Below are 23,307 nucleotides of genomic sequence, written 5' to 3' on the forward strand. Positions count from 1 at the left end.
ATTGTCTAATATATTTCACATCTATTCTCCCATTCACCTCCCCCTAACCCCTTATTGATGGTTAGCTACAACCTATCAGAGAAAACAGTATACTGTTGGATTTTTGGGACTGGCTAACTTCACTTAGCAAGGTAGTCTCCAGATCCATCCAATTGTTTAGCAAACTCTTTCACCCTGGAACACTACTGCTTATGTTCTGAGGATCACAAAGTCTCCTTAAGATAACATTTTTTTGTGCTCTTATTTATACTCCCCCAGTGTTTTAGTTATCTTTTTTTGCTGCTGTGAATAAAAGACCTGAAAAGAACAATTATAGAAAAGGAAAAGTTTTTTTGAGGGCTCACAGTTTCAGAGGTCTTAGCCCATAGACAAGCAGGCTCCATTCCTTGCTTGGGGCTCTAGGTGGGGTAGAACATCATGGCGGAAGAGTGTGTGGAATGAAGCAGCTCACCTGATGATCAGAAAGAAGAAAGAGAGTACAATCACCAGATACTATATATATATATATATATATATATATATATATATATATATATATATATATATATATATATCCATACATACACACACACACACACACACTAAAGGCATGCTGATAATGACCCACTTCCTTCAGCCACACCCTAAACCCTTTCAGTTTTCACTCAGTTAATACCATAATGGGATTAATTTACTGATTAGATTAAGGCTCTAATAATCCAATCGTTTCTCCTTTAAACCTGTTCGCATTGTCTCATATATGAGCTTCTGAGGGACACTTCACATTTAAACCATAACACTCAACATGCAGTCTTTTGTTAGACTCTATCTCAAAACTGACTCAGTTCTCTTCAGTCATTTACACATTTGCTTGTAGGAATAAAAAGATGCAACATTCCCATTGTCTACTATTTTCACTGGGCCCCCATGATTAGCAGACTCTTAACTACTTGCTTTGTCCCAGTGGGTCTTTATTTTCCCATGCACATTAACTCCTGCTAACAATTGGCCAGGAGGGCTACTGCCCTGTCAGTTCACCAGATATAATGGAAAACTGAATCTTAGTTTAAGCTCAGCTGGGACACCTACTATACCAGAATTTAACTTGGCTTTGATAAATATCTGTTTGAGAATAAAGTTGTAATTCCTTGATTACAATATATATATATATATATATACACACACACATATATATGTGTGTGTATAAACTATTTATATACTATATATACATATGTATATACTGTTATATATAAATATACCACATATATGTGTGTATATACACAAAACAGTCTGCAAATCATGCCAGCACAGTAAAAATAGTAGACAATGTATATCTCACATACTACATCTATATGTATAACAATATGCCATAAAACTTGTCATTTCTATCCACTTGATATGATGGATACTACGTATTACAGACAGAGCCATTTTCTCATTCTCATCTCTTTCAGTTACAAAAAGAATGACAGGTGCTATAACCTGTGTTTGACTTATTCTACACTTATATAGATAGGAATATGAGTAATTTATTTAGCTAAATTGTTCTCCCTTAAGTCAACTTTTGGCTTTGTGCAGAAAAATCTTCTATAAATTGTTTCAATTCTTTTTTGATTTACTTTAAAGGTGATTCAATAAGATTTTGTGTTTTTTGCAGTCTCACCTTAGGAAATGTTACTAAAAATAAAAAAGACATGGATGATTGAAGAATATATGGAGAGGTCAGCACTTTTATATATCAATGAAATGTAAAAATGAGTAACGATTTTTTAATTATTCACATAGAAATAATGAAATAGAAACAAAATTACTTACTGAACCATATTTTATCACTTATTGCAAAGAATACATTCTTCTGTTTTCAACAAGTGAAAATTTTAACCATCTGAATTTGGAGCTGTGGAGTAAAGCATGTTTATAACAATTTAGGATCTTTTACAGTAATAATCACAGTACTAAAAGGCTTACTTGCTAGAAACTGATTAGAAGGGCTGAGAAACATTTAATCTGGCTAATTGGTTAAAGAAAGATTAGAAAGAAGCAATGCAAAAGATCACATGGAGAAGCCCAAGGTGTAGCATATATATCCAACACTATCAACTGTAGTGGAAAAAAAGTTTCAAAGCATGAAAATCCAGAGCAATTGTTAGTAGCATGTGTGGTACAAGTGAAATAAATAGAACGAAATGAAAGGCGTTTGTTTAATCTATGATCTTGTTGAAAGATGGGTCCCAGTACCGTAGTTTTTTCATTTTAAGACTAGCCAGATGTATGCCTTTTTATGGGCACAAGGGATGGAGCCATAGAAAAAGATTAAACATGTTGGAAGAGAATGGCAGATACAGGTTGTTTTTAAAATGGAAAGACATCTATGTAGTGTAAGAGTGACTCAGAAAATACAACAGCTGAGTTCTCTTCAGTCATTTACACATTTGCTTGTAGGAATAAAAAGATGCAACATTCCCATTGTCTACTATTTTCACTGGGCCCCCATGATTAGCAGACTCTTAACTACTTGCTTTTCCATCAGCCTGATGTTTGATCTGGAATCCTTCTAGAACTAATAGTAAAAGGGAAACACTCATACATTTAGGAAGTTTTAGTTGGCAATCAGGTTTTATCCTTAGCCTACTCGATGTTATCCTTCATTTTAGAAGCTTGGTGAATGTTGCTCTTTTTAGATAGCCAACAAGAACTGCTGCTTTAGACCTGTTTGGCTGCTGTCCTGGGTAGAAGAGTTTGGCAGCCCTAGGGAGATGGATTTCTTAAGCTTGGGACCCGCCCAGAGTAGAGAAGCAACACCCTTCCAGCCTCTACTCTGTTGCTATGAAACAAAAGACTAGGAAGGTGAGCAAAGCAGGAAGTCCCGCCTTTTAGCCCCCGTCGGCTTTGGCTCCCGCTCCCTGTGCTCACGCCCACCTTCCCACCACTCATTGGTTAACAACGTAGGGCATTGCCTCTCTTCTTCCATCTCCTTTCCCTTTTCCACTTTGGTTCCCAGGCAAGTCCAGGCCTATTTTCCTCCGAGTTTCTTTCCATTTGGGACCTGCCATGAGCGGGCCTTCCTTTGGGGCCATTGTGTACTGTGGAGGACGTGGACCGGGCGGTAGTGCGAGGGGGACGGGCGCCTCACATCTATTGGCTTATCCCGCTGTCGGGCAGAGCGCCGGCTCGCGGGATTGGCTCACTGGGGCGCGGCCCCTCCCTCAGCTCCGCCCCGCGCCTGAGTCTCTGTGTATGTTACAGGGGTGGGGTGTCCAGCGAGTGGTCTCCTCCTCCAGCTAGTGCTGCTGCGGCCTCCTCGAGAGTCGGGCGGGAGGGGAGAGCGGGTGTGGATTTGTCTTGACGGTAATTGTTGCGCTTCCACGTCTCGGTGGCGGAGCTCTAGGTTGCCCCTTCCCCGGGAGCGTGCTGTTACGGCGATTACACATTCCCTGTCTGGGCGACCCAAGCACCCTGGGCTGCGTGCGCGTAGAGTGGGACCCGCGCTCACGCGTGGCTCGGGACTGCACGGCGCCGAAAGGCGAGGAGGGAAGGGGGCGCTGGGGAGGCTCGACGCTTTTTTCTGGCCCGAGGGCCCTGGGCAGCCAGGCGTCTGCTATAGAGGAAGAGGGGACAGCCCCGGCTTCTAGTCGCTGTTGCCTCTGCTGTCCACAGTTTGAAGTGGTGTATTTAAAGACCGGAACCGGGCAGGCCGGGGGGAGGAGAAAGAGGGAGTAAAGGGAGACTGGAGACTGGAGGCTGGGATTGCAGACAGCCTGGGAGGTGCGTCCTCCGGGTCGCCGAGGCAGATGGGACTGCGGGGCGCTGGAGGAGCTACGGGATACTTTGTCCGCTTTCCGTTCGTCTTTCTCCCCAGCTGGGATTGGAGAGTGGCAGAGAAGAGGCCTGAGTAGGGTGGGGGCTTAGACGTCCTGAAACAAAGCTTCGGATCTACCCCATCCCGTTTGGGTGAGACTGTAGGCAAGGAGGGAAAGAAGTGAACTCTGCTTTCCCTAACCGCTCTGTCAGTTTCTCACTCGCTTTTTAGAAATGAGCTATTTGTTTTTCGATCTATTTGGCTCTTGGGAATAACTATTCACAGCTTTGGTTTAGAGAACCGTGTGTTCCTATGTCGGTACTAGGTGGTTTTAGCGGGGGAAATCCAAATCCTACGCCTTTGTTGATAACAGACGTGTCCCTTATGCTTGTGTAGAACACTCTTTACGTTTATATAACTTGCCAAAATCTAGCAAAGTGAAAGTGAGGTTTCTAAGTGAGGCTTCCAAAATGTATTCTAGGGGTTACAGTTGTTCTGGTGTTTTGAATTGGGATGAAGACAGAAGGGGAGAACATTGTGTTCCCATGTAGAGTAAGGAAACCTATTTAAGTTGTGGTGGTGGTGTTAAGAGTTGGGTTAGTTAAGCTTTAGCTATTTGAAACTTGAGGATGCATCCTTAACGCTTAGTATTCTAAAAGCAAATCTAGGGTTATTGCTCTAAATCTATTTTGCGTTGAGATGGAGAATGTAATTTCACTCCATTATTGAAAAGTTGAATCTGGGATCCTTGGTTTTACTCTCATTGATGGAGGAGAATGTAGTAGTTACAAGTTAGCTTGTTCAGCTTTCTTTGAGTTAATATTGTCATACCCAACTAACTTTTCTTCTCCTTCTCCTTCTCCTTCTCCTCCTTCTTCTTCTTTCAAAGAACTTTGATTCCAGATGGCAAATTCTATGAATGGCAGAAACCCTGGTGGTCGAGGAGGAAATCCCCGAAAAGGGCGAATTTTGGGTTTTATTGATGCTATCCAGGATGCAGTTGGGCCCCCTAAGCAAGCTGCAGCTGATCGTAGGACTGTGGAGAAAACTTGGAAACTCATGGACAAAGTGGTAAGTGGAATAGTGCCCAGGCGTGGCCCTGTTCACCCTGAATATGATTTCTCAAGCTTTATTTATACATGCTGTTAATTAATAATAATTATCATGAGGGCAGTAATCTTTTTGTGTGTGGACCATTCTTCTTCCTTCATTCTGTATGTTTTGAAAAGCAGGATTCAGAGCAAAGACTTTTTTTTTTTTTTTTTTTTTTTTTTTTTTTACTTTTTGTCCTACTCTACAAGGTTCAGAGTTCCTCTATATGACTCAGATATGCAAAGTTTTTACCATTGGCTGATTTTATGGGTGTATGGCCACAGTATGGTTTAGAAGTGTTTGTTCAGTCTTATGTGAGGTTGTGTTGCTCTTAGATAACAAAATAGTACATACAATATAAGAAAAGTCTCTGATGGAGCATGTAGGACACCACTTGTGTGATACTGAGAATGTTTACTGGGGAAAGAACCAGATTAGTCTTTAAGTGAGGAGGCAGTATTTGAGAGAGTTTCCATTTTGATCTTTGAGAATTTGTCTTTATTAAGAAACTTTTTTTTTATGGTATACTTACAGTTTCTTTCATCTACTATTCCATTTTGAAACAGGAAACCTTTTCCATTGCACATTGTTTATTGTGAAAGGAAAATTTACGTTGGGGGTGGTGGGGCTGAGTGTGTCAGAAACTTCTGTGGTTTCTGCTTGTTGCTTTCAGATGAACTCTATAATTTCACAAGAAGAAATCAAACTGGATGTCAGTTCTTGGAGAAATCAAGTTAAAGAGGCAACCTGACCACCATATAGGGATATACTGTAAAACTGTAGCTATCAGTACTAAGTAGGTTTATGAAATAAATATGATTAAGATATAGCTTCCTGCTTTATATAAATTAAAGAGTTTCTTTTTTTAAAGCAGTAACATTTTCCCTACATTTTTGTAGCACTTATGATATTATTTCATAGATATTTGGGATTAATTGTAACTTAGTTTAGCCAGGACTTTTGATACCTTTATGACTGCAGAAATGGAGATTTAAAAAAAAAAATCTTTCTTTGTAAGGATGTACTAAATCCTACATGAAATTATATGGCAACATTCAACTTTGCTTGGTTTGTTACTCTGTGCAAATATTGGCTACAAAAAAGCCACTGTCAGTAGTATTAGCAACACTGGCAAGTGCCAAGATTTCCTTTATTTTCTTTTATCCTATGGAAAGTACAGATAAGATAGATGAATGATGGGCCTATCATCCTACGACCAATGGTGTTAAATGCAGAGCCAAAATATTTCCACCAGATAAATATCCTTACTTTGGGGCTTCAGTGTGACCTATTTAAGCTTCTGCCAATTTATTCAAATTGTTATATTAAAGTGCTCCAGACAGAATGATGTCATAGTGTCAGAACATTGCAACTTGCTGCTTAGGGTCAGGTTTTGGTTTTAACATTGGATACTTAAGAATGAAGAGTATGTAGTAGGAAAATTGCATTTATTTGGCAGGCACAGTACTCTCTTTGCTTTTATAAAGAGTATGCCTTTGAAGGTCATTCTAGTTACCTAAATCTTTAGTTGGGGTAAGAGAAGGAATTCAAGCTTTTTCTCTAATATGTTATGTAAATGGTCAACAAATAAATCAGATTTTATAGGGGAGTCTATTCTCTGTCCACACCCCTTCATTGAGTGTTCAAAATTTGAATATTTGTGATGCAGGTTAGAATAGCAAATAAAGATTTATATAAGGAAGTGGTGAGCTATAGTTACTGTAAAGTCATTATTAATTTTGGTCTATATGTGGTTGTTAACATAAGCTTTGTCTGCTTTTAATTATTTCACCATAAGTTATGGTTAAAATGGATAGTTATTTGATGGTTCAACATCTGCCATTGTTTGTTTTATTAACCCTTTTGTGGGTTTAGGTTTAGCTTTTGTAGTTGAGGAACTTGACTCAAAAAGATATTGATTATCCAGAGTCTCTACTTAGTGGGATGTGGGTGTGGGTATTGGCAAAGGTGCTTTATTGTGGCTTTCCCTATTTATCTTCATTATTTGTCAAAGATGAAAATGGTGAATGCATCTGTGGGCTTTGTGGAAAAAAAATCACAAATTGTCATAAAAGCATTCAATATGTTTATTTCTTCTCCATCACATAATAATAGAAAGGCACTGGTACTTACTAATTAGCAGTATATTTTATTGAAGTGGTAAGGTGAAAGCATCCTCCTCATGTGTTTATCTTATTTGTCAGAGGTAAGGGAAGTAGTGCATGTATCAGTGTTGTCTTGATGATTGCATCAGGAACTTTTTTATTAGTCCAGAAATTAATCCCTTGGCACATTCCTTTTGTTTTTTTTGTTTTGTTTTGTTGTTGTTTGTTTATTTTTCTCTTAAATATCTGTATTAGCATGAGTTTAGCCTGTCAATTAGAGAAAATAGTGACTTTCAGGTCTAATTGGTTGTTAAGGAAAAGGCAAGATTAAGTGTGTAGTTAGCACCTTATTTTTATTTATTTTTTTTTAGCACAGATCTTTGAGGTATAATATAACTACAAAGTACAATAACTTTACAGGGGATAATGAAGCAATCTTAAACCATTAGGGAAACATCTAGGCAGTGTATGGTTTCATCATATCTTGGCCTGTAGAATTTCAAATGATCAGTTGAGAGAATTTATTTCCAACTTATTGTTCTGTTTTCAGAGTGCAGGCTTTTTCTCCAAGGTCACTTGAGAGTAGAAGAGAGTAATTGCTCAGTTGTGTTTCTTGTAAAATGTAGAGTGTTTTGTAACAACATCAATAGCACAGAGTTAGCATACTATGTGTACTGAGAAAAAGAATAGTAGCATATCCCAAAGCATCAAATTTATACACACTGTCTGGCCTTAACTGTGTGTATCAGTTTAGGTCAATAGCTGACCCAAGATCTCTCACATTTGTGTTGCCTTTTTAATTCTGAGACAGAACTATTACTCATGAATGTAAACCTAGGTTCAGATATATTCAAAATGAAATGTGGAGTTGATTCCAAAGTTATTGCAAAGACAGACTTTTAAAAACACTAAATAAGCATTTGTTGAGGGCCTACTTTGTTTCTACTAAGTGCTTATTTCTGAGCATGCAAAGCTAGATAAAACATAGCCTTGCCCTTGGCCTGTCCAGAAACTCAGAGAATAGCACCAGAGTCAGGCATGTAAATGGATGATTGCCATATAGTATGTAAAGGACTGTAATACAGGCAGACCCAAGCGAAGTATAGTGGAAGCTGAGTGGAGAACAGCCACCTTGTTTTTCTGGCCACTATTCAGATAGTTTTATGTCTATATTCTGCTAGCCATTGCCTTTTAGGAACAGCATTGTTGTGCCTTTATTGGAAATGCTGAGGTGAAGGTAAGGAAATGATTGCTAATCATTATGGTTGAAATCATAATTTATTAATATGAGGTTCATGAGTGTGGTTTTCACAAGAGTATTAGCCAGGTGATGGAAAGCAGAAGAAACAATTTTCTATCTAATAGATGCTAAATGTACGGAGCATATGTGGATGCTCGGGAAATTAGAAAATAATTAATTAATGCTAAAGAGCAAAGCAAGTTGAGTACCCATCTATGTTTTTGTCTTGCTGTCCTTGTCATTTATTTGGAAATTACATTACTGAAAGAGTTTTAAAAGTATTGAAAAAAGTGATGATGCCAAATAGACTTTTCCAGCCATTTACTTCTCGTACATTTAGTACATTTGTCAAAATTAAAATATAATTCATTCTCTCTTATAATTTCACTGTGACCAGATATATTTCAAAGTTTGAAATCAAAGATGCTTAGATTATATACAAATATTTTTAAAGTGTAAAAGTTTGTTTTTAAGTTGATTTTTTTTCACACTTCTAAAAAATATTTTTCATGGAGTGAAAGTGAGATTTTTAGATGAAAGTTGTTTGTGTTTGTTGATTTTGAGCCTCTCACCTTCCTAGAGACTTGATATGGCATATCATTTATTTGAGTTATTATTCTTCAAATATTTCCTTTTCCTCATTGAGGTTGTCCTGCCTTAGCAGTCCTGGGCCCTGATAGACTTGGAAAGGGGATAGTTGCACATTAAGTGTCTGGACAACTTTGTTAAGATCCAGTTAAATTTTGAATTGTTGCTGAGATAAATGAAGTGATCCCAAAGTTTGCTACTTGTGATTTCTAGGAAAACCTTCAATTGATGAAATAAAAGATTTAAAGGACTCCTACCAGGAGTTACCATGGTTTATTCCTGTGATAGAAGACCTGCTATAGAATGAATGCTTCAATCCGTTGGTAATCTTTTAACTCTGCAGATTTTCACTAGAATTGAATTGACTTCCTTTCTTTCAAATGTTGCTTTATGTGCTGTGACTTCTTCCTTCATTTATTAAATCCCAACTGTAAAAAGATAGATGTTTCTAAATAACTATGCCATACAGTAGAATGTCATAAGTGCTGTGGCTCAGAATGTGGTAGAGGTGATGTTGCTTGCTGAGAGTGAAAAGCTGATGTAGAAGGAATCATGAATCTGGTACTGTCTAGGTGTGTTTTTGGATTATAATGAAATAGTGGGCATCCTAGGCTGAAAGGGTAATAAGCGATTGTTGAGTGAAGTTTTGACTGCTTTGAAAATTTGGATTTAATGTATTTGATAGGAAGATAATCATTGAAGTATTTCGTAAAGGGAGAGGAAAAATTAGCACTATCCCTTGATATCTTACTCTTTACATTATGAAGATTGGATACTGAAGGCAGGAAAAATGATGGAGAAGAATTAAAGCAGTGTGGGTAAGAAATCATCAAGGGCTGGCCTGGAGAATTGACAGTAGTTATAGCAAGTATTGGTTCAGAAGTGGAAGACATTTTGGAGGTAAAATCTACGTGACCCTTCAGGGTTAGTATATGAAAGAAAAGCTGAAGTGAAAGTGACTCTTGAGGTTTTCAGCCTAGTTGACTTTGAAGGCGGTGATGCCCTTAGTGAGATAAGGAACATAGGAAGGAAAAGAGGAAGCGTGGGGGTTGGCCTATAAGTTTGTTTGGGGCCATGCTGACTGAATTTGACCTCCCAGTGAAATCCATTTTGAAGTCAGAATGAGTGTGCAATTCCAAAAAGAAGTTGGAACTAGAGACCTGTATTTGGTAGATGTGTCCGTAGTTTAGCATCTTAGTGGTGGATTTCTTATGCAGGGAAGAGAGTCAGACACAAAACCAGAGAAGCAAAATTTTGGAGCATAGGGAGTATAATTAGATGGTAGTAAAGAAAAGAGAATCCTACAGAGAACAGGGATAAGAAAGGTAGAAAAAATAATTGGGGTATATTGATTTCTTGGGGAGAAACAACATTCAGAAGAAAGTAGTTTCAAGTTCTGATAACAGTAAGTTCAAGTTCAGGTAGGGAAAACCAAACAGCAAAAAGTATGGACTCATTGAATTTCAAAACTCAAGGCCATTGTTGATCTTTATAGAGTAACTTCACTTATATGATGAGGTTATATTTAATGAGTAAATCATTTAAAAATTATTCTGGAGTTGTAACAACTGATAAATAGGAAGAAAGTTTTGACTGAGAATTTATTTATTTATTTATTTATTTTTTAAAAAGAGAGAGTGAGAGAGGAGAGAGAGAGAGAGAGAGAGAGAGAGAGAGAGAGAGAGAGAGAGAGAGAGAGAGAGAGAGAATTTTTAATATTTTATTTTTTAGTTCTCAGTGGACACAACATCTTTGTTGGTATGTGGTGCTGAGGATCGAACCCGGGCCTTGAGCCACATCCCCAGCCCTTGACTAAGAATTTAAGGAGAGTTGAAACTAACTTGTGGAGTGTGTGTGACAGGGTTCATGATAGGAGAGGTTATAGATTGATGGGAAGGAAAGAATGATCTAAGATGTAAGGGAAAGAGAAATAACAGAAGAAGCAGTATCCTAGATTTTAATGTGGGAGGAAAAAGCTAGGAATAAGTAGCAGAGTTAACAAGTAGCAGATAAATGTAACTTCCACTTAGGCAAGAAGGAAGTGAAGGAATAAACAGAGAAGTTTTGAAAGAATTTGTAAGTTTTATGTTGGATTGTTAGGAAGTAAATGAAGGCATATGATTTGTAATTTTAAGCCATATTTTAATATTGTATATTATAGAATAAACATTATATATTCTAGCCAGTCTTTTAGGTATTAACTGGGTAAATAAGTAAAACATTGAAATGAAAATCTGTTTTCATCTTTTATATTAAGATCATCTTATATGCTGTGTGACTTTAATATTACTACTATGCAATTTTTATGTACTCTGTTTATTAAATTTTGTTTCTTAAAAATGTTTTTATAGATTGTTAATTTTTTCCTTGGAAATGAAAATGTATTTTGGTAATATTCAATATTTTATAGCTTTTTAGCATATTAATATTTAAATAATTATTAAGGTCACTCTTATAACAATAGATTTTAAAAGTAATTATTAATGTTCTACCGTTAAAAGATTGGGTACTTTATCCCCCAAATGCTAGATTATTCTATGTGGTATGACCTAGGCTTAGACATACTTTCTGCATAGAACATTCTAGACTTTTTAAAGTTTTCAGGTAGCATGAAGAACTTTATCAGTCAAAAGAATTTTTAAAAATCATGACTTTCAACAAAGTATATAGTACCTTTGATCTCATTCCCAAACCTTGACTAGATCTGCAGAGAATATAAAATATGGACAGAAAAAAAATACTAGAAAAAAACGAGTACTGATTTTGTATGGGGCATGAAGCAGAGCACTTTGCATTCTCTCTCCTTAGTATTGTAATACTGTAAGATATTTCCCCAAGAAGAAGCCTGCCCAAGATTGTAAAGTTAGTAAGGAGAAGGGCCTAATCCTAGGTTTGCTTGATTCTGTATTGTACATTCATAATAAAAGAGTCAAGCACACTGCTATATGGAATATGATTATTCCTTTTACCCTGGGAAGTAAATCAACAGGGTATTTCCACCAAATATTTCATATCATCAAATTCTTCTCCAAATTTTGTACTAATTTTTAGGGAGGTTTACTCAATAATGACATGGATTTTCTTCGTAATTATTGAACAAATGATGTTATATTTTCTGAAATATGAAACATCTTTCCTTACATTTGTCCCCTTCTCCTCCTGTATGCCTTCCCTCCATATTTATTGTACATCTACTTTATGCAAAGTCATGTGAGGAAAACACATAAGTCCCCCATGTTTAAGGAAGTTACACTCTCATTTGGAAGAAAGATAGTGAATTGATGAATTCTCAATTGATATTTTAAGTAAAGCTTGTTGGTTCCTTAGTGTTATTTCTTATGTCAACCTTCCAAAGAAATCATCATTGAAAACCTTAAGGGAATTGGTAGTTTTCTCCACATCTTACTGTAATTAGACTCATGACCAATTTTACATTTTTGTTTTGCCTAATTAAAATCTATAGAGCATTGTATTATCTTATACATTTCATATTTTATACCTTAAACTTTTATATATTTAGTGAGCTGCTGAATTAATATGGGATGAACCCAAAGAACTCTTAGATAATATTTGCAGGAGGAGGACAGGAATTTCCATACTTGCTTTAGAAAATGAGATATTTTGGGCCAGTACTTACCTAGCATGCAAAAAAAAAAAAAAAAAAAAAAGTCTTCATGGAGTATGTAATTTGATCCAGTGAATGCTCTGTGAGATAAGGTGTTTTGGAATGAAAGTTTTGTACCTTATTGTTGAAATTTCCATTTGTTTTATAAAATTTCATTCATATGTTTCAGGAGTTGCTTTGAACCTTGTTTGCAAGGAATATTTTAGCTGATCTAATAACTCTTTCTTACATTTTTGGCTGAAAATTTAAATTAAGGAGATGCTAGACATCTCTTTAAATGCAAGAGTATTCCCAGAATAATTAATGGCTTTGAATTTATTGTAGCAGTAACAAATACTGATTTTATATTTGTGCCCTTGCATATATATGGTGAAATATATATGTATGTGAATACACATTTTATTGAAATACATATACAGTACAAGCTTTTTAAACATATATTTTTACGTACTTGAAGCAGTGCAGACTACATGTACAGAGTTGTCTTAACAAATCTTTGAATACATTTAAATACAGAAGTCAGTTATGCACTGATAAGGACTAGGAATATAGTTCAGTGGGCATTGTATGTATGATATATACTTGCCTAGTATATATGAGGCCCTGGTTTCTATTCCCTAAAGCACTAAAACAAGGACAATGACAAAAAAATTGAATGAGAGAGTACCTGATTCTTAAGTCCAAACATCAGGGTTCTGAGCAGCAACCTTAGCTAGTTGCATTTCTATTTTAGTATTGACATTTCAAAATGAGGAAGTTTTTCTTGGTGATTCTAAAGTCCTCTTTAGGACTCCAAAATTCTTCGAGTCGATAGTCATATATATAAGGAACTCAAAAAACAACCCAAATTCAGCTAACCCAATCATCATATAGGCAAATGAATTAAATAAATATTTCTCAAGAGAAATACAAATTCTAATGAATATGTGAAAAAATATGCAACATGGCTAATGATCAAGGAAATGCAAATCAAAAGTACATTGAGATTTTATCTTATTCCAGTTAGAATGGCAATCATCATGAACAAAAATAAATGCTCATGAGAATATTGGGGAAAGGAAACATTTATACACTGTTGGTTGGATTGTAAATTAGTCTGATCACTATGGAATCCTCAAAAGACTAGCAAGAGAACCATCACATGATGCAGCTATAATACTTCTTACTATTTATCCTGAAAAATTAAAGTCAGCATACTGTCGTGATACATGCATACCCATGTTTATAGCAGTGCAATTCACAATAGCTAAGTTATAGAACCATTCTAGGTGTCTGTCAACAGATGAAAGGATAAAGATAATAAGGTATATATTCACATTTTTACTCAGCTATAAAGAAAAGAAATTATGTCATTGCCAGGAAAACAGATGGCAACTTGAGAGCATTACGTTAAACGAAATAAGTGAGACTTAGAAAGTCAAAGGTTATGTGTCTTCTCTCATACCTGGAAGCTAGAGAGAAGACAAGAAAAAATTAAGAGTGATATTATGAAAATGGAAGGGAGACCAGTAGAGTATATGAAGGGGAATGGCAGGACAGAGGAAGGAAGTAAATGGAAGATACTAGAGAATGAAATTGACCACATTATGTTATGTGCATATAAAATATGTCACAATCCTACTACTATGTGTAATTATAGTTCACCAATAAAAAGAAATTAAAAGAAGTCATTGACTGCAATGGAGTTTGCAGCCTAATTCCAATACTAAATGTTTTGACTTTTAGCTCAAGAGAAGAGTAATATTACTAAAGAAAACAATTCTTTTTGGCACAAGTTGGTGTCCTAAGAAATTTACCTTTTTATAATGTGACTGTGGATTTGTTTCTTTGTGAAATCTCTTCTGTATTGGGACCAACTTTCATTCCAGGGAGCAACTCATTTATTTCTAGAAAAGGGCTAAGTCATTTGAATCTGAACGTGAATCTTGTGGTTAGCCTGATTTTTCTCCTTAATATACTTTTTCTAGAAAAGCCATTTTTTTCTTTCCCTGGCTTTTTCAGTTCCTTGAACATAACAGGCACTCAATAAATATTTATTGAATTGAATTGAATTTGACTTGCTTTGAAGTCATAGTCCTGGTGTAGGGTTATTCATTTTCGGCAGGAGCTGTCATAAGTCACAGGGTTTAATAGTAATCCCACTGATGAACTGCACACTAAGTGGCATATAGAAGTTCAGCATTGCAAATTGTATTTTCCAAGTGCAAATTTAGAAAACAGTGTAGCACACAGAGGCTTGAAGAACCAACTCCAGCCTATTTCAGATCTCCTGTGCCACTTACCTACAGCCTTCCCATGCTTCTATCTTTTACTCTCTCAATATGTTTTGCTCTCTCATGCCTCTAAAGCCTTTCACACTGCTCTCTCTGGAATATTCTTATTTTTTTAATGTTTTGTTCCAAATTTAGGTATGCTTTTCTTCATGCTCTTATGAACTTGTGTAAGTTGCTGCTTTTCTCCTGTGGCACTTTGTACTCTCCTTTATTATGGTCCTAAATTCTCCTGTAATTCTTTCTTAAGCCTCAAGGCTTTCTCACTAGAAAATTCTTAGAGAGCAGGTCTTGTGATTTATTCCTCTCTGTATTCCTATTGCCTAAAACAGTGCCTGATATATAAAATAAACCTTTGTTGAGTTAACAAATGGGTTCTGAAGTTCATGTAAATTTACAAATGGAATAAAATAAAAATGGAAATGAGTTTAGAAGGGACCATTAATTATATGCCTGATTCTAATTAAATTGTAATATAGTTAGAAAGATCAGCTTGAGATTCAGAAGATGCAGGCTTTTGTGTTGGATTAATGATTTTTTAATAGTTCCTTAATCTTTGTAGTTCTTAGTTTCCTTATCTGAAAGTGAATGAATTGGATGGGATCTTTACTAAGATCCCTTAGAGCAAGAATTACATTACTCCTAAGTTAATTATAGAGAACTAGGTCTTTTCTGCCAGACTCCTTAAGGCAGGAAGTATATTCTAGTCATCTATAATTTCTTGGCACTAAGCTTAGTACCTGATATATAATAGTTATTTAAACAGTTTTACCCAATGAAACAATACATTCCAACTTGGAAATAAAATTTAAATAAAGCAAATGAGAAAAAGACCAGGTAAATAATAATGAAATGAATAGCCCCAAAGTTTAAAAATATATTTCAAAGAACAGTTTTTTAATGTCTGAAAAAATACCTGACAGAAACTTTTCATTAATCATTTAAAAAAAATGACCAGTGGAAGAAATGAATTTGAAGCTGCTTTGTCCACTAACTACAAGTTAATGATTAGTCAGTATGTGACATGTACAAATACATGTTACTGAAATTAAACTCTGTCTGCTTTAGGAAGTTGGTAGTAGTATTCTTCAAATTCTGTGTACTTGTGATAGTATCTTTTGGTTTAAAGAATGGAGAAACCATATCCTGTTTCAAGCAGGATTTGTTAAATCACAGACATATTTGTATCTTTATTTATTATTTTAAAAATTTATATATGACAGTGGAATGCATTACAATTCTTATTACACATATAGAGCACAGTTTTTCATATCTCTGGTTGTATACAAAGTATACTCACACCAATTTGTGTCTTTATACACATACTTTGGATAATGATGTACATCACATTCCACCGTCATTTCTAACCAAATCCCCTTCCCTTCCCCTCCAACCCTTCTGCCCTATCTAGAGTTGGTTTATTCCTCCCATGTTCCCCCTCCCTCCCCCACTATGAATCAGCCTCCTTATATCAGTCTTTTGGGCACAATGAGCTTTCCTAGTTATATCAATGTATCACAGAAGTACAAAAGTGATAGAAAAGCTTTATACATTAATAAAGATTTTGTGTTATCTAATAAATGAGATGCCATCCTACCTTTTGAGAAACTTTTCGGAGATCAAAATAATTTTGTTATATTTAAAATAAACCTGTATCTTTGGGTTATTAATTTGAATACTTATAGAATATGATTATGAAAATAAAATATGATACATTAGATAAAAAACATTATATGTGTATGTGTCTGTACATTTCCTCCAGAATAATTTAACTGGTCAGTACATCCATCATTCATTTATTAGTTATATACTATGTGCTAAAGAATTCCATTTTACACACTATATGTAAAGTGGAAGGTATGATATGGTAATGCCCTAGGTTAATGTGAGAATTAGTTGTCTTAATTTAAAGGCTGACCCTTGGTAGTCTGATCCAGATCTTCCTCCTCCCAATGCTATAATTTCTTAAAGAAAGCAATGGGATAACATAAAGATTCTTTTTTTATTTGTTGTTACCTTAATTGATTGTGTTTGTGGTTCTTGAAATGATTATGGTTCAACTTTTTTTCTGTTTGTCCTAGGCACTTGTTGTGAGTATCCAGGGGCAGATTCATGTTTTTTGAAAATTAAGACCCTTACCATTCGGAGGAACCTTTTAAAGATAACAGATACAAAAGTAAAATACAAAATTGGATATGAAAGTGAATTTCTTTCTTGAATTTTTCAGCTTGATGAAACTCTCATATAAAAGTTGTGAAGTTTTTCACAACACATAGTGAAAAATTTAAAGCTGATAAATCTACAGATACCAGTAACATAATCTAACTAGTTTTTTTGGCTCTTTTTTTTTTTTTGATAACCAGGAATTGAACCTAGAGAGGCTTAAACATTGAGCCATATCCCTAGCCCTTTTTATTTTTTATTTTGAGACAGGGTGTCAGTAATTTGCTTAGGGCCTTCCTAAGTTGCTGAGGCTGGCTTTGAACTTGCTTTCCTCCTGCCTCCTAAGTTGCTGGGATTACAGTTATATACCACTACTCCTGGATATGGTTTTTGGTTCTCTTTTATTACTCACGCATAACTTCCGATCCTTGGTGAATTGGACCTTTCTTCTGCTATCATAGATAGCAGGCACTGTAGGCACTTGAAATATTCCTGGAACCATTCTTTATATATATATATATATATATATATATATATATATATAAAGAATGGTTCCAGGAATATTATATATATATATATATATATATATATAATTTAAATTTTGAGAAAAATTGCATTTTAGGTACACAATATATTTTATATGCACAGTAAGACAAATTAACATGTCCAATTACCTTCTATAATTAGTTACCTTTGGTTTTGTGGTGAAAACACCTAAAATCTATTCTCCTGGCAACTTGTCAACATACAAGGTGATATTAACTACTCTCCTCATGCTGTGTATTAGATCTCTAGATTTGTTCATTCTACTTAATTAGCATTTGTACCCTTTTACCTGCTTCTCTGCATTTTCTTCCTCCTCCTTGCTACTCTGTTTCTATTTATATGTGTAAGTTTTACATTCTTTACATAAATGAAATCAGTTTCTTTCTGTGCCTTTCTTATTTTGGACTGCTGACAATAATTTCTTTATAGAAGTGACTGCACATCTTATATACAACTTCCATTAAACCCAAACTGTGAAGGTCCAACTCAGCTTCTCATCAGCAAGATTCCAGAAATGCCATTGGTCAGTCCAGTCCACCCAATGGGGGATAAAGTTTGATATAAGGGAAGTTATACTGGAAGGAGACAAATTTTAATCAATTATATTTAAAACATTTTACTATTAAAAAGTTTAAAAAGTATATATTATTTATATATTTTATTTATGTATATTTATATATAAATAAAAATTTTGAGGACCTTAGAAGAATGCCATGCATACATGGGAACAGAAGCTTACACTTCACCATCTTCTCAGTAAATCTGACTTTTTGTGTACTCTTTGTCTTTTGTGAATTAGTGCACTATTATACTATGTGTACTTTTGTGCATTTCCCAAAGATTTTGTTTTTAGGAATGTTTAATTGAATGGTTCTTTTTAATTTTTTTTGATAGGTATTTCCTGTATAACCATTTATTTTTTATTTAGTTGTTCTTTTTAGATGCACACGACAGTGGAGTACAATTACATAAATTGTACTCCATGTATGTAAATTATTTTGACATAATTTACATGCATGGAGTACAGTTTATTCTAATTAGAATTCCATTCTTTCAGTTTTACATGATGTGGAGTTTCGCTCGTGGTGTATTCATATATGAACATAGGAAAGTTCTGTCCCATTCATTCTGTCTTTCCTATTCCCACCCCCCATCCTCTGCTTCATTCCCCTTTGTATAATCCAGTGAATTTCTACCCACCCAGCCCTTGCCTTATTGTGTGTTAGTATCCACGTATCAGAGGCAATGTTTGGAATTGGACAGTTCTTGGTATTCCAGTTGGAAGGATAAAATGATCTGAGCTTATTTACTGTTGGCTAAATCACATGAGCATGTGGAAGTGAATACACCCTTTTCTGAGGGCAGATGCATTTTCAGTTCTGCAGGCAGCTTTGAATGCCCCAGTGGTTGGGTGGCATCTGCTGCAGTGACTGGGCCGTTATATCTTAATGTTTATAGGCCTACCAGAAGATGGGGGAGGCGGAAAAGACTCCTTCTGACCAGACACCCATTTAACTACTTAATAACTCAGTTGTTAAGATTGCACCTCTTTGTTTTATTCTCCTCAGGGTAGAGAAACATTATATCAAAACGTTAATTAAAATCTATGAGAGAGCTTTAGCTGGGAGTTCAGTGTAGTAAAATAATGTCTAAATGTGGGACCTGGTTTGCTAGCTGATAAGGTCTATTTCCTTGTTTTCATTAAAAAAAAAAAGAAAGGAATCAGTGGTATACAGTGATCAGTACACTGGAATTCTGTTAAACTCTGTACTTAAGATATTGTAGAAGATAATTAAATTTTAGGGGTTGAAAGTTTAAGGATGTGGTATAAGTAAAGTCTGCACTGAAAAAGAAGAGAATAGGATTGGATTGTATTAAAACTAACGTGAAAATTTGCTAGTTCTTTGTAAACAGGAGTTAATAACTTAATATCATAATTAATATTATGGAAAATGAAGAAATATGGCAAAGTTCTATTTATTTCTCCTTTTTCTTTGAAGAAAAACAGTCATGATTCATTTGAGAATATTTTATTTTTATCTTTGTTTTTAGGTAAGACTGTGCCAAAATCCCAAACTTCAGTTGAAAAATAGTCCACCTTATATACTTGATATTTTACCTGATACATATCAGCATTTGCGACTCATATTGAGCAAATATGATGACAACCAGAAACTTGCCCAACTGAGTGAGAATGAGTATTTTAAAATTTACATTGATAGTCTAATGAAGAAGTCAAAACGAGCAATAAGACTTTTTAAAGAAGGCAAAGAGAGGATGTATGAAGAACAGTCACAGGACAGGTAAGAATATTTCAGATTTTTAAATTTTTTTAATAGTTGTCATTAATGTTGCCCTTTTTTTTTTGTCTTATAGTTGATCACCATGTATTTGTTTTGGAGAAAATGTCATTCACTTTTTGTATTTGCTTTTCACATTATTTAAAATTTTACATAAATTTGTTTATGATTATAGCTAGTTCATGAGCATGTTCTTATTTTTCTAATTGACTTTATTTTAAACATTAGTTTGAGGTTCATAGAAAAGTTGTGAGAAAGTACAGTTTCCACCCCCTCTTTGTGTAATTCACATTTGTTGTTTGTGAAGTACATTTGTTATAGTTGGTGAACTGATATTAATACATTGACTAAAATCTAGAGTTTACATTAAGGTTTGCCGTTTGTTTCATGGTTCTATGGTTAATAAATGCATAGTGTCATTATCTACCAGAATAGTAGCATAAAAAATAGTTTCAAGGTTCTAAAAATGCCCTGTGCTCCACCTGTTTTCCCCACCCTCCCTCTATGATCTTTTGACTATCTCCATAGTTGTCTTCACCTGATGACATATAGTGGGACTCATACAGTATGTAACTTTCTGACTGGCTTCTTTCACTTAATACACATTTAAGGATCCTCCATGTCTTTTCGTAGCTTGATAGTTCATTTCTTTATAATATTAAATAATACTCCATTGTATGGTTATGCCACAGTTTGTTTTTCTGCTCACATATTGGAGAACATCTTGATTATTTCCAATTTTTGGCAGTTATGTGCAAAGCTACTATAAACATTTGTGCATGCAGGGTTTAGTAGGGATGTAAACTTCCAACTCATTTGAGTAAACGCCTAAGAACATGGTTGCTGGATTATGTGATATGCCCACGCTTGGCTTTGTGAGTTCCTAGACTGTCTTCTAAAGTGGCTATATCATTTCATATCCCCACCATGGATGAATGAGAATTCTCAGTGCTTCATTTCCACACCCACATTTGGAATTGGAGACAAAGCTGTTTAAGACACAGTTGGATTGAATCTCTGGGTGTGGTAGCCGTACATAAGAGATATGTAGTGTAGTCTCCATAGTTATTATTGCATGGCAACCTGAACTGTGGTGGTGAAGGCTGAAGGGACATAGCTGAATCCTCCTTTTACAGTTCTTAACATTGAAACTCTTCATTAATGTTGGTAGTTTGGCTTTTTCATTATTAAATTTCATGATCTATATTAAGCCTAATAAAGAATATGGTAGATTTTTTTCTCCATTTCTGGGCTATTCTAAATTTACCTAGAGTATTTGCCAATATAATGAAAATCTATTTCTAGCTGGAAAACCTATATTAATTAAAATATACAGTGTCTTAACATTGATTATATCTAGTTTAAGATACTTACCTCTCTGAATTTTTGTATACCTTACATTAGGAAAACCTCTAAAAAACCTTTAATGTTGCTTTTAGGTTGGAAAAACCTAGCCTCATTTAGTTTAGGGTTGTATAATGGAGAATTCAGTTATCTACGTTTGTGGACTCTAAAGTTGACTGTAAATACTGGTTAAAGAAATACCCACAGTACATATAGTCATCAAATTCAAACTGAAAAACCCTCTGCCAAAGGTAAAATGACATAATTTTTTATCTATTTAAATTTTTTTCTTTGAATTAATGTTGGATCCTCCATATACTTGTAAGTCTAACCAATTATGTAACTACAGGTTCCTCACTTAATATTCTTGGTCTACAACTGACAACATCTGAGAGTTGTGAGTCTTTGTAGCTTTAAAGCCGCATGTAACAAGGGGAATTTGAATTGCCACAGAGTTCTAGAAGTAAGATAGAGAAGTATCACAGTGATTATTTATTCTTACAGGCTTTCTGAGATAGTCTAAGTTATGGGAAGTCAGGTGTTTATGTGAAAACTGTAGTGGGTTTTTTTTTTTTTTTTTTTTTGGTACCAGGGATTGAATCCAGGGGTGCTTAACCACTGAGCCATATCCCCATCTCTTTTTATGTTTTGTTTTGAGACAGCATCTCACTAAGTTGGTTAGTTGCTGAGAATGGCCTTAAACTTGCAATTCTCCTCCCTCAGCCTCCTGAGCTCCTGGGATTACAGGTGTACACCACCAAGTCCAACTGAAAACTATATTTTTCACTTGGTAGACCTGCCATTGATCTAATGAAACTAAACTGTTTTACAAATGTCAATTTGTATAATTCTTATTCAAATTTAGTATCCCTGGAGTTCTTGGTGATCCAGTTAAGTCATCCATTAAATTTTATGTTGTAGGATATTAGGACACTAACAAGGTGTGTGATTTCTGGATTTAGAAACTTGAGTGGAAATGGGATTTTGATTGGATGTAATAATGAGGTGGTAAACTTGTATTCTACTTTCACATCTTCCATAGCAATTTGAAACATTTTCTAACTCAGTAGATGTTTTATACTTACCATTACAATTATAAATTTTAATGGTTTTGGCTTTTTTAACATTTCATGGGGGAAGTCTATAAATTTTGCTTGATTATGTACAGATATCTGTAGACAAAGTTAGATCACTTAGTGCCGTTGATCATGTTGAGGCAACTCTGAAAATTGTTTGTGTTCATGTTTAATTGTCCAAGTGCATTTTTCTCATTCCTTCCTAAATTCAACCACAGGCAACATGTATTAGTTTCTGTGCTGATATAGCATATCCCTAGTGGATTTTACTATCATCCATGTTCCATTTTCTGATGATATTCTGTAACCAGGTTTTTTTTAATGCAAAATTTACATTACATAATTGTCTAATCATAATTTGTAATAATGTACTAAACTTGATACACCATGAAAAGGATGTAGACTTTTGATTTGATTGTTCTTGTAGTAATATAGTTGTTGTACACAATCACTTCTAAGTTCCCTTAGGATTCTGAATACAAACTGGAATGAGGTGTGCTAATACACCTGGAACTCTGGGTATTCTGCTCTGTAGAACATAACAGAAACTCCAGAGAATGTTCTTATACTGTTAGACAACAGTACTATTTAGAGGAATGATTCTACTCAACATGTAAGACAAAATGATTATTAGGAATATCATAAATTCTTTGAAAAATCTCTTTGTACAAATAGCTTGCTAGGGACATTAGTATCATTAAGCTAAAACTGAATGACATTAATATTAGAAGTAGCAATTTGAAATTCATTGACTAAATCAGTATCGCCTCAAGTGACTCTACATTATATCGAATAAAATTGGAATGAGTTCATGAATCAAAATGTTTATCTTAATGTTCTTGCATCTCTGTTGTGCCACTAGTAAACTTCTTTCTGGATTGATTTTAAATATAAAGTAAATAGAAAAAAATTAAGGTATCAATCCAAAACTGGTTCTGTTTTGATGACTGCTAAAGAATGAGTAGCTTGAAATTTTGAAATAATTTCACATAAACTTAATATACATTGAATATTATAAATATTTAAATAAAATGAAATTTAAAAAATGAATGGCAGTCAATGCATTTCCTAGATACTCAGGTCCTATAGGAGGAGTGAGGTAAAAATTATAATTTAAGTAAAACTTTGTTACTGAAACAGACATTTAAGGCACAGTGAAAACCTCTTGCTTTGAGAATGG

General features: G+C 34.9%; 1 protein-coding gene across 4 annotated transcripts in view; it reads left to right on the top strand.

Annotated features, from left to right (window-relative positions):
- The first annotated feature begins 3,199 nt into the window (after positions 1-3,199).
- The window catches only part of Cblb (Cbl proto-oncogene B), a 199,383-nt gene continuing 179,275 nt past the window's right edge, over positions 3,200-23,307 (top strand). For 2 of the 4 annotated variants that reach the window (XM_021735091.3, XM_021735092.3), the window contains exons 1-3: positions 3,200-3,327; positions 4,668-4,849; positions 19,460-19,710. In XM_021735091.3, coding sequence (XP_021590766.1) covers positions 4,682-4,849; positions 19,460-19,710 — 419 coding nt within the window. In that variant the 5' untranslated portion in view covers positions 3,200-3,327; positions 4,668-4,681. The other 2 variants (XM_040270443.2, XM_013364131.4) reach the window with 2 other exon arrangements.

Source organism: Ictidomys tridecemlineatus, chromosome 3, assembly GCF_052094955.1.
Source record: "Ictidomys tridecemlineatus isolate mIctTri1 chromosome 3, mIctTri1.hap1, whole genome shotgun sequence".
Classification (NCBI taxonomy): domain Eukaryota; kingdom Metazoa; phylum Chordata; class Mammalia; order Rodentia; family Sciuridae; genus Ictidomys; species Ictidomys tridecemlineatus.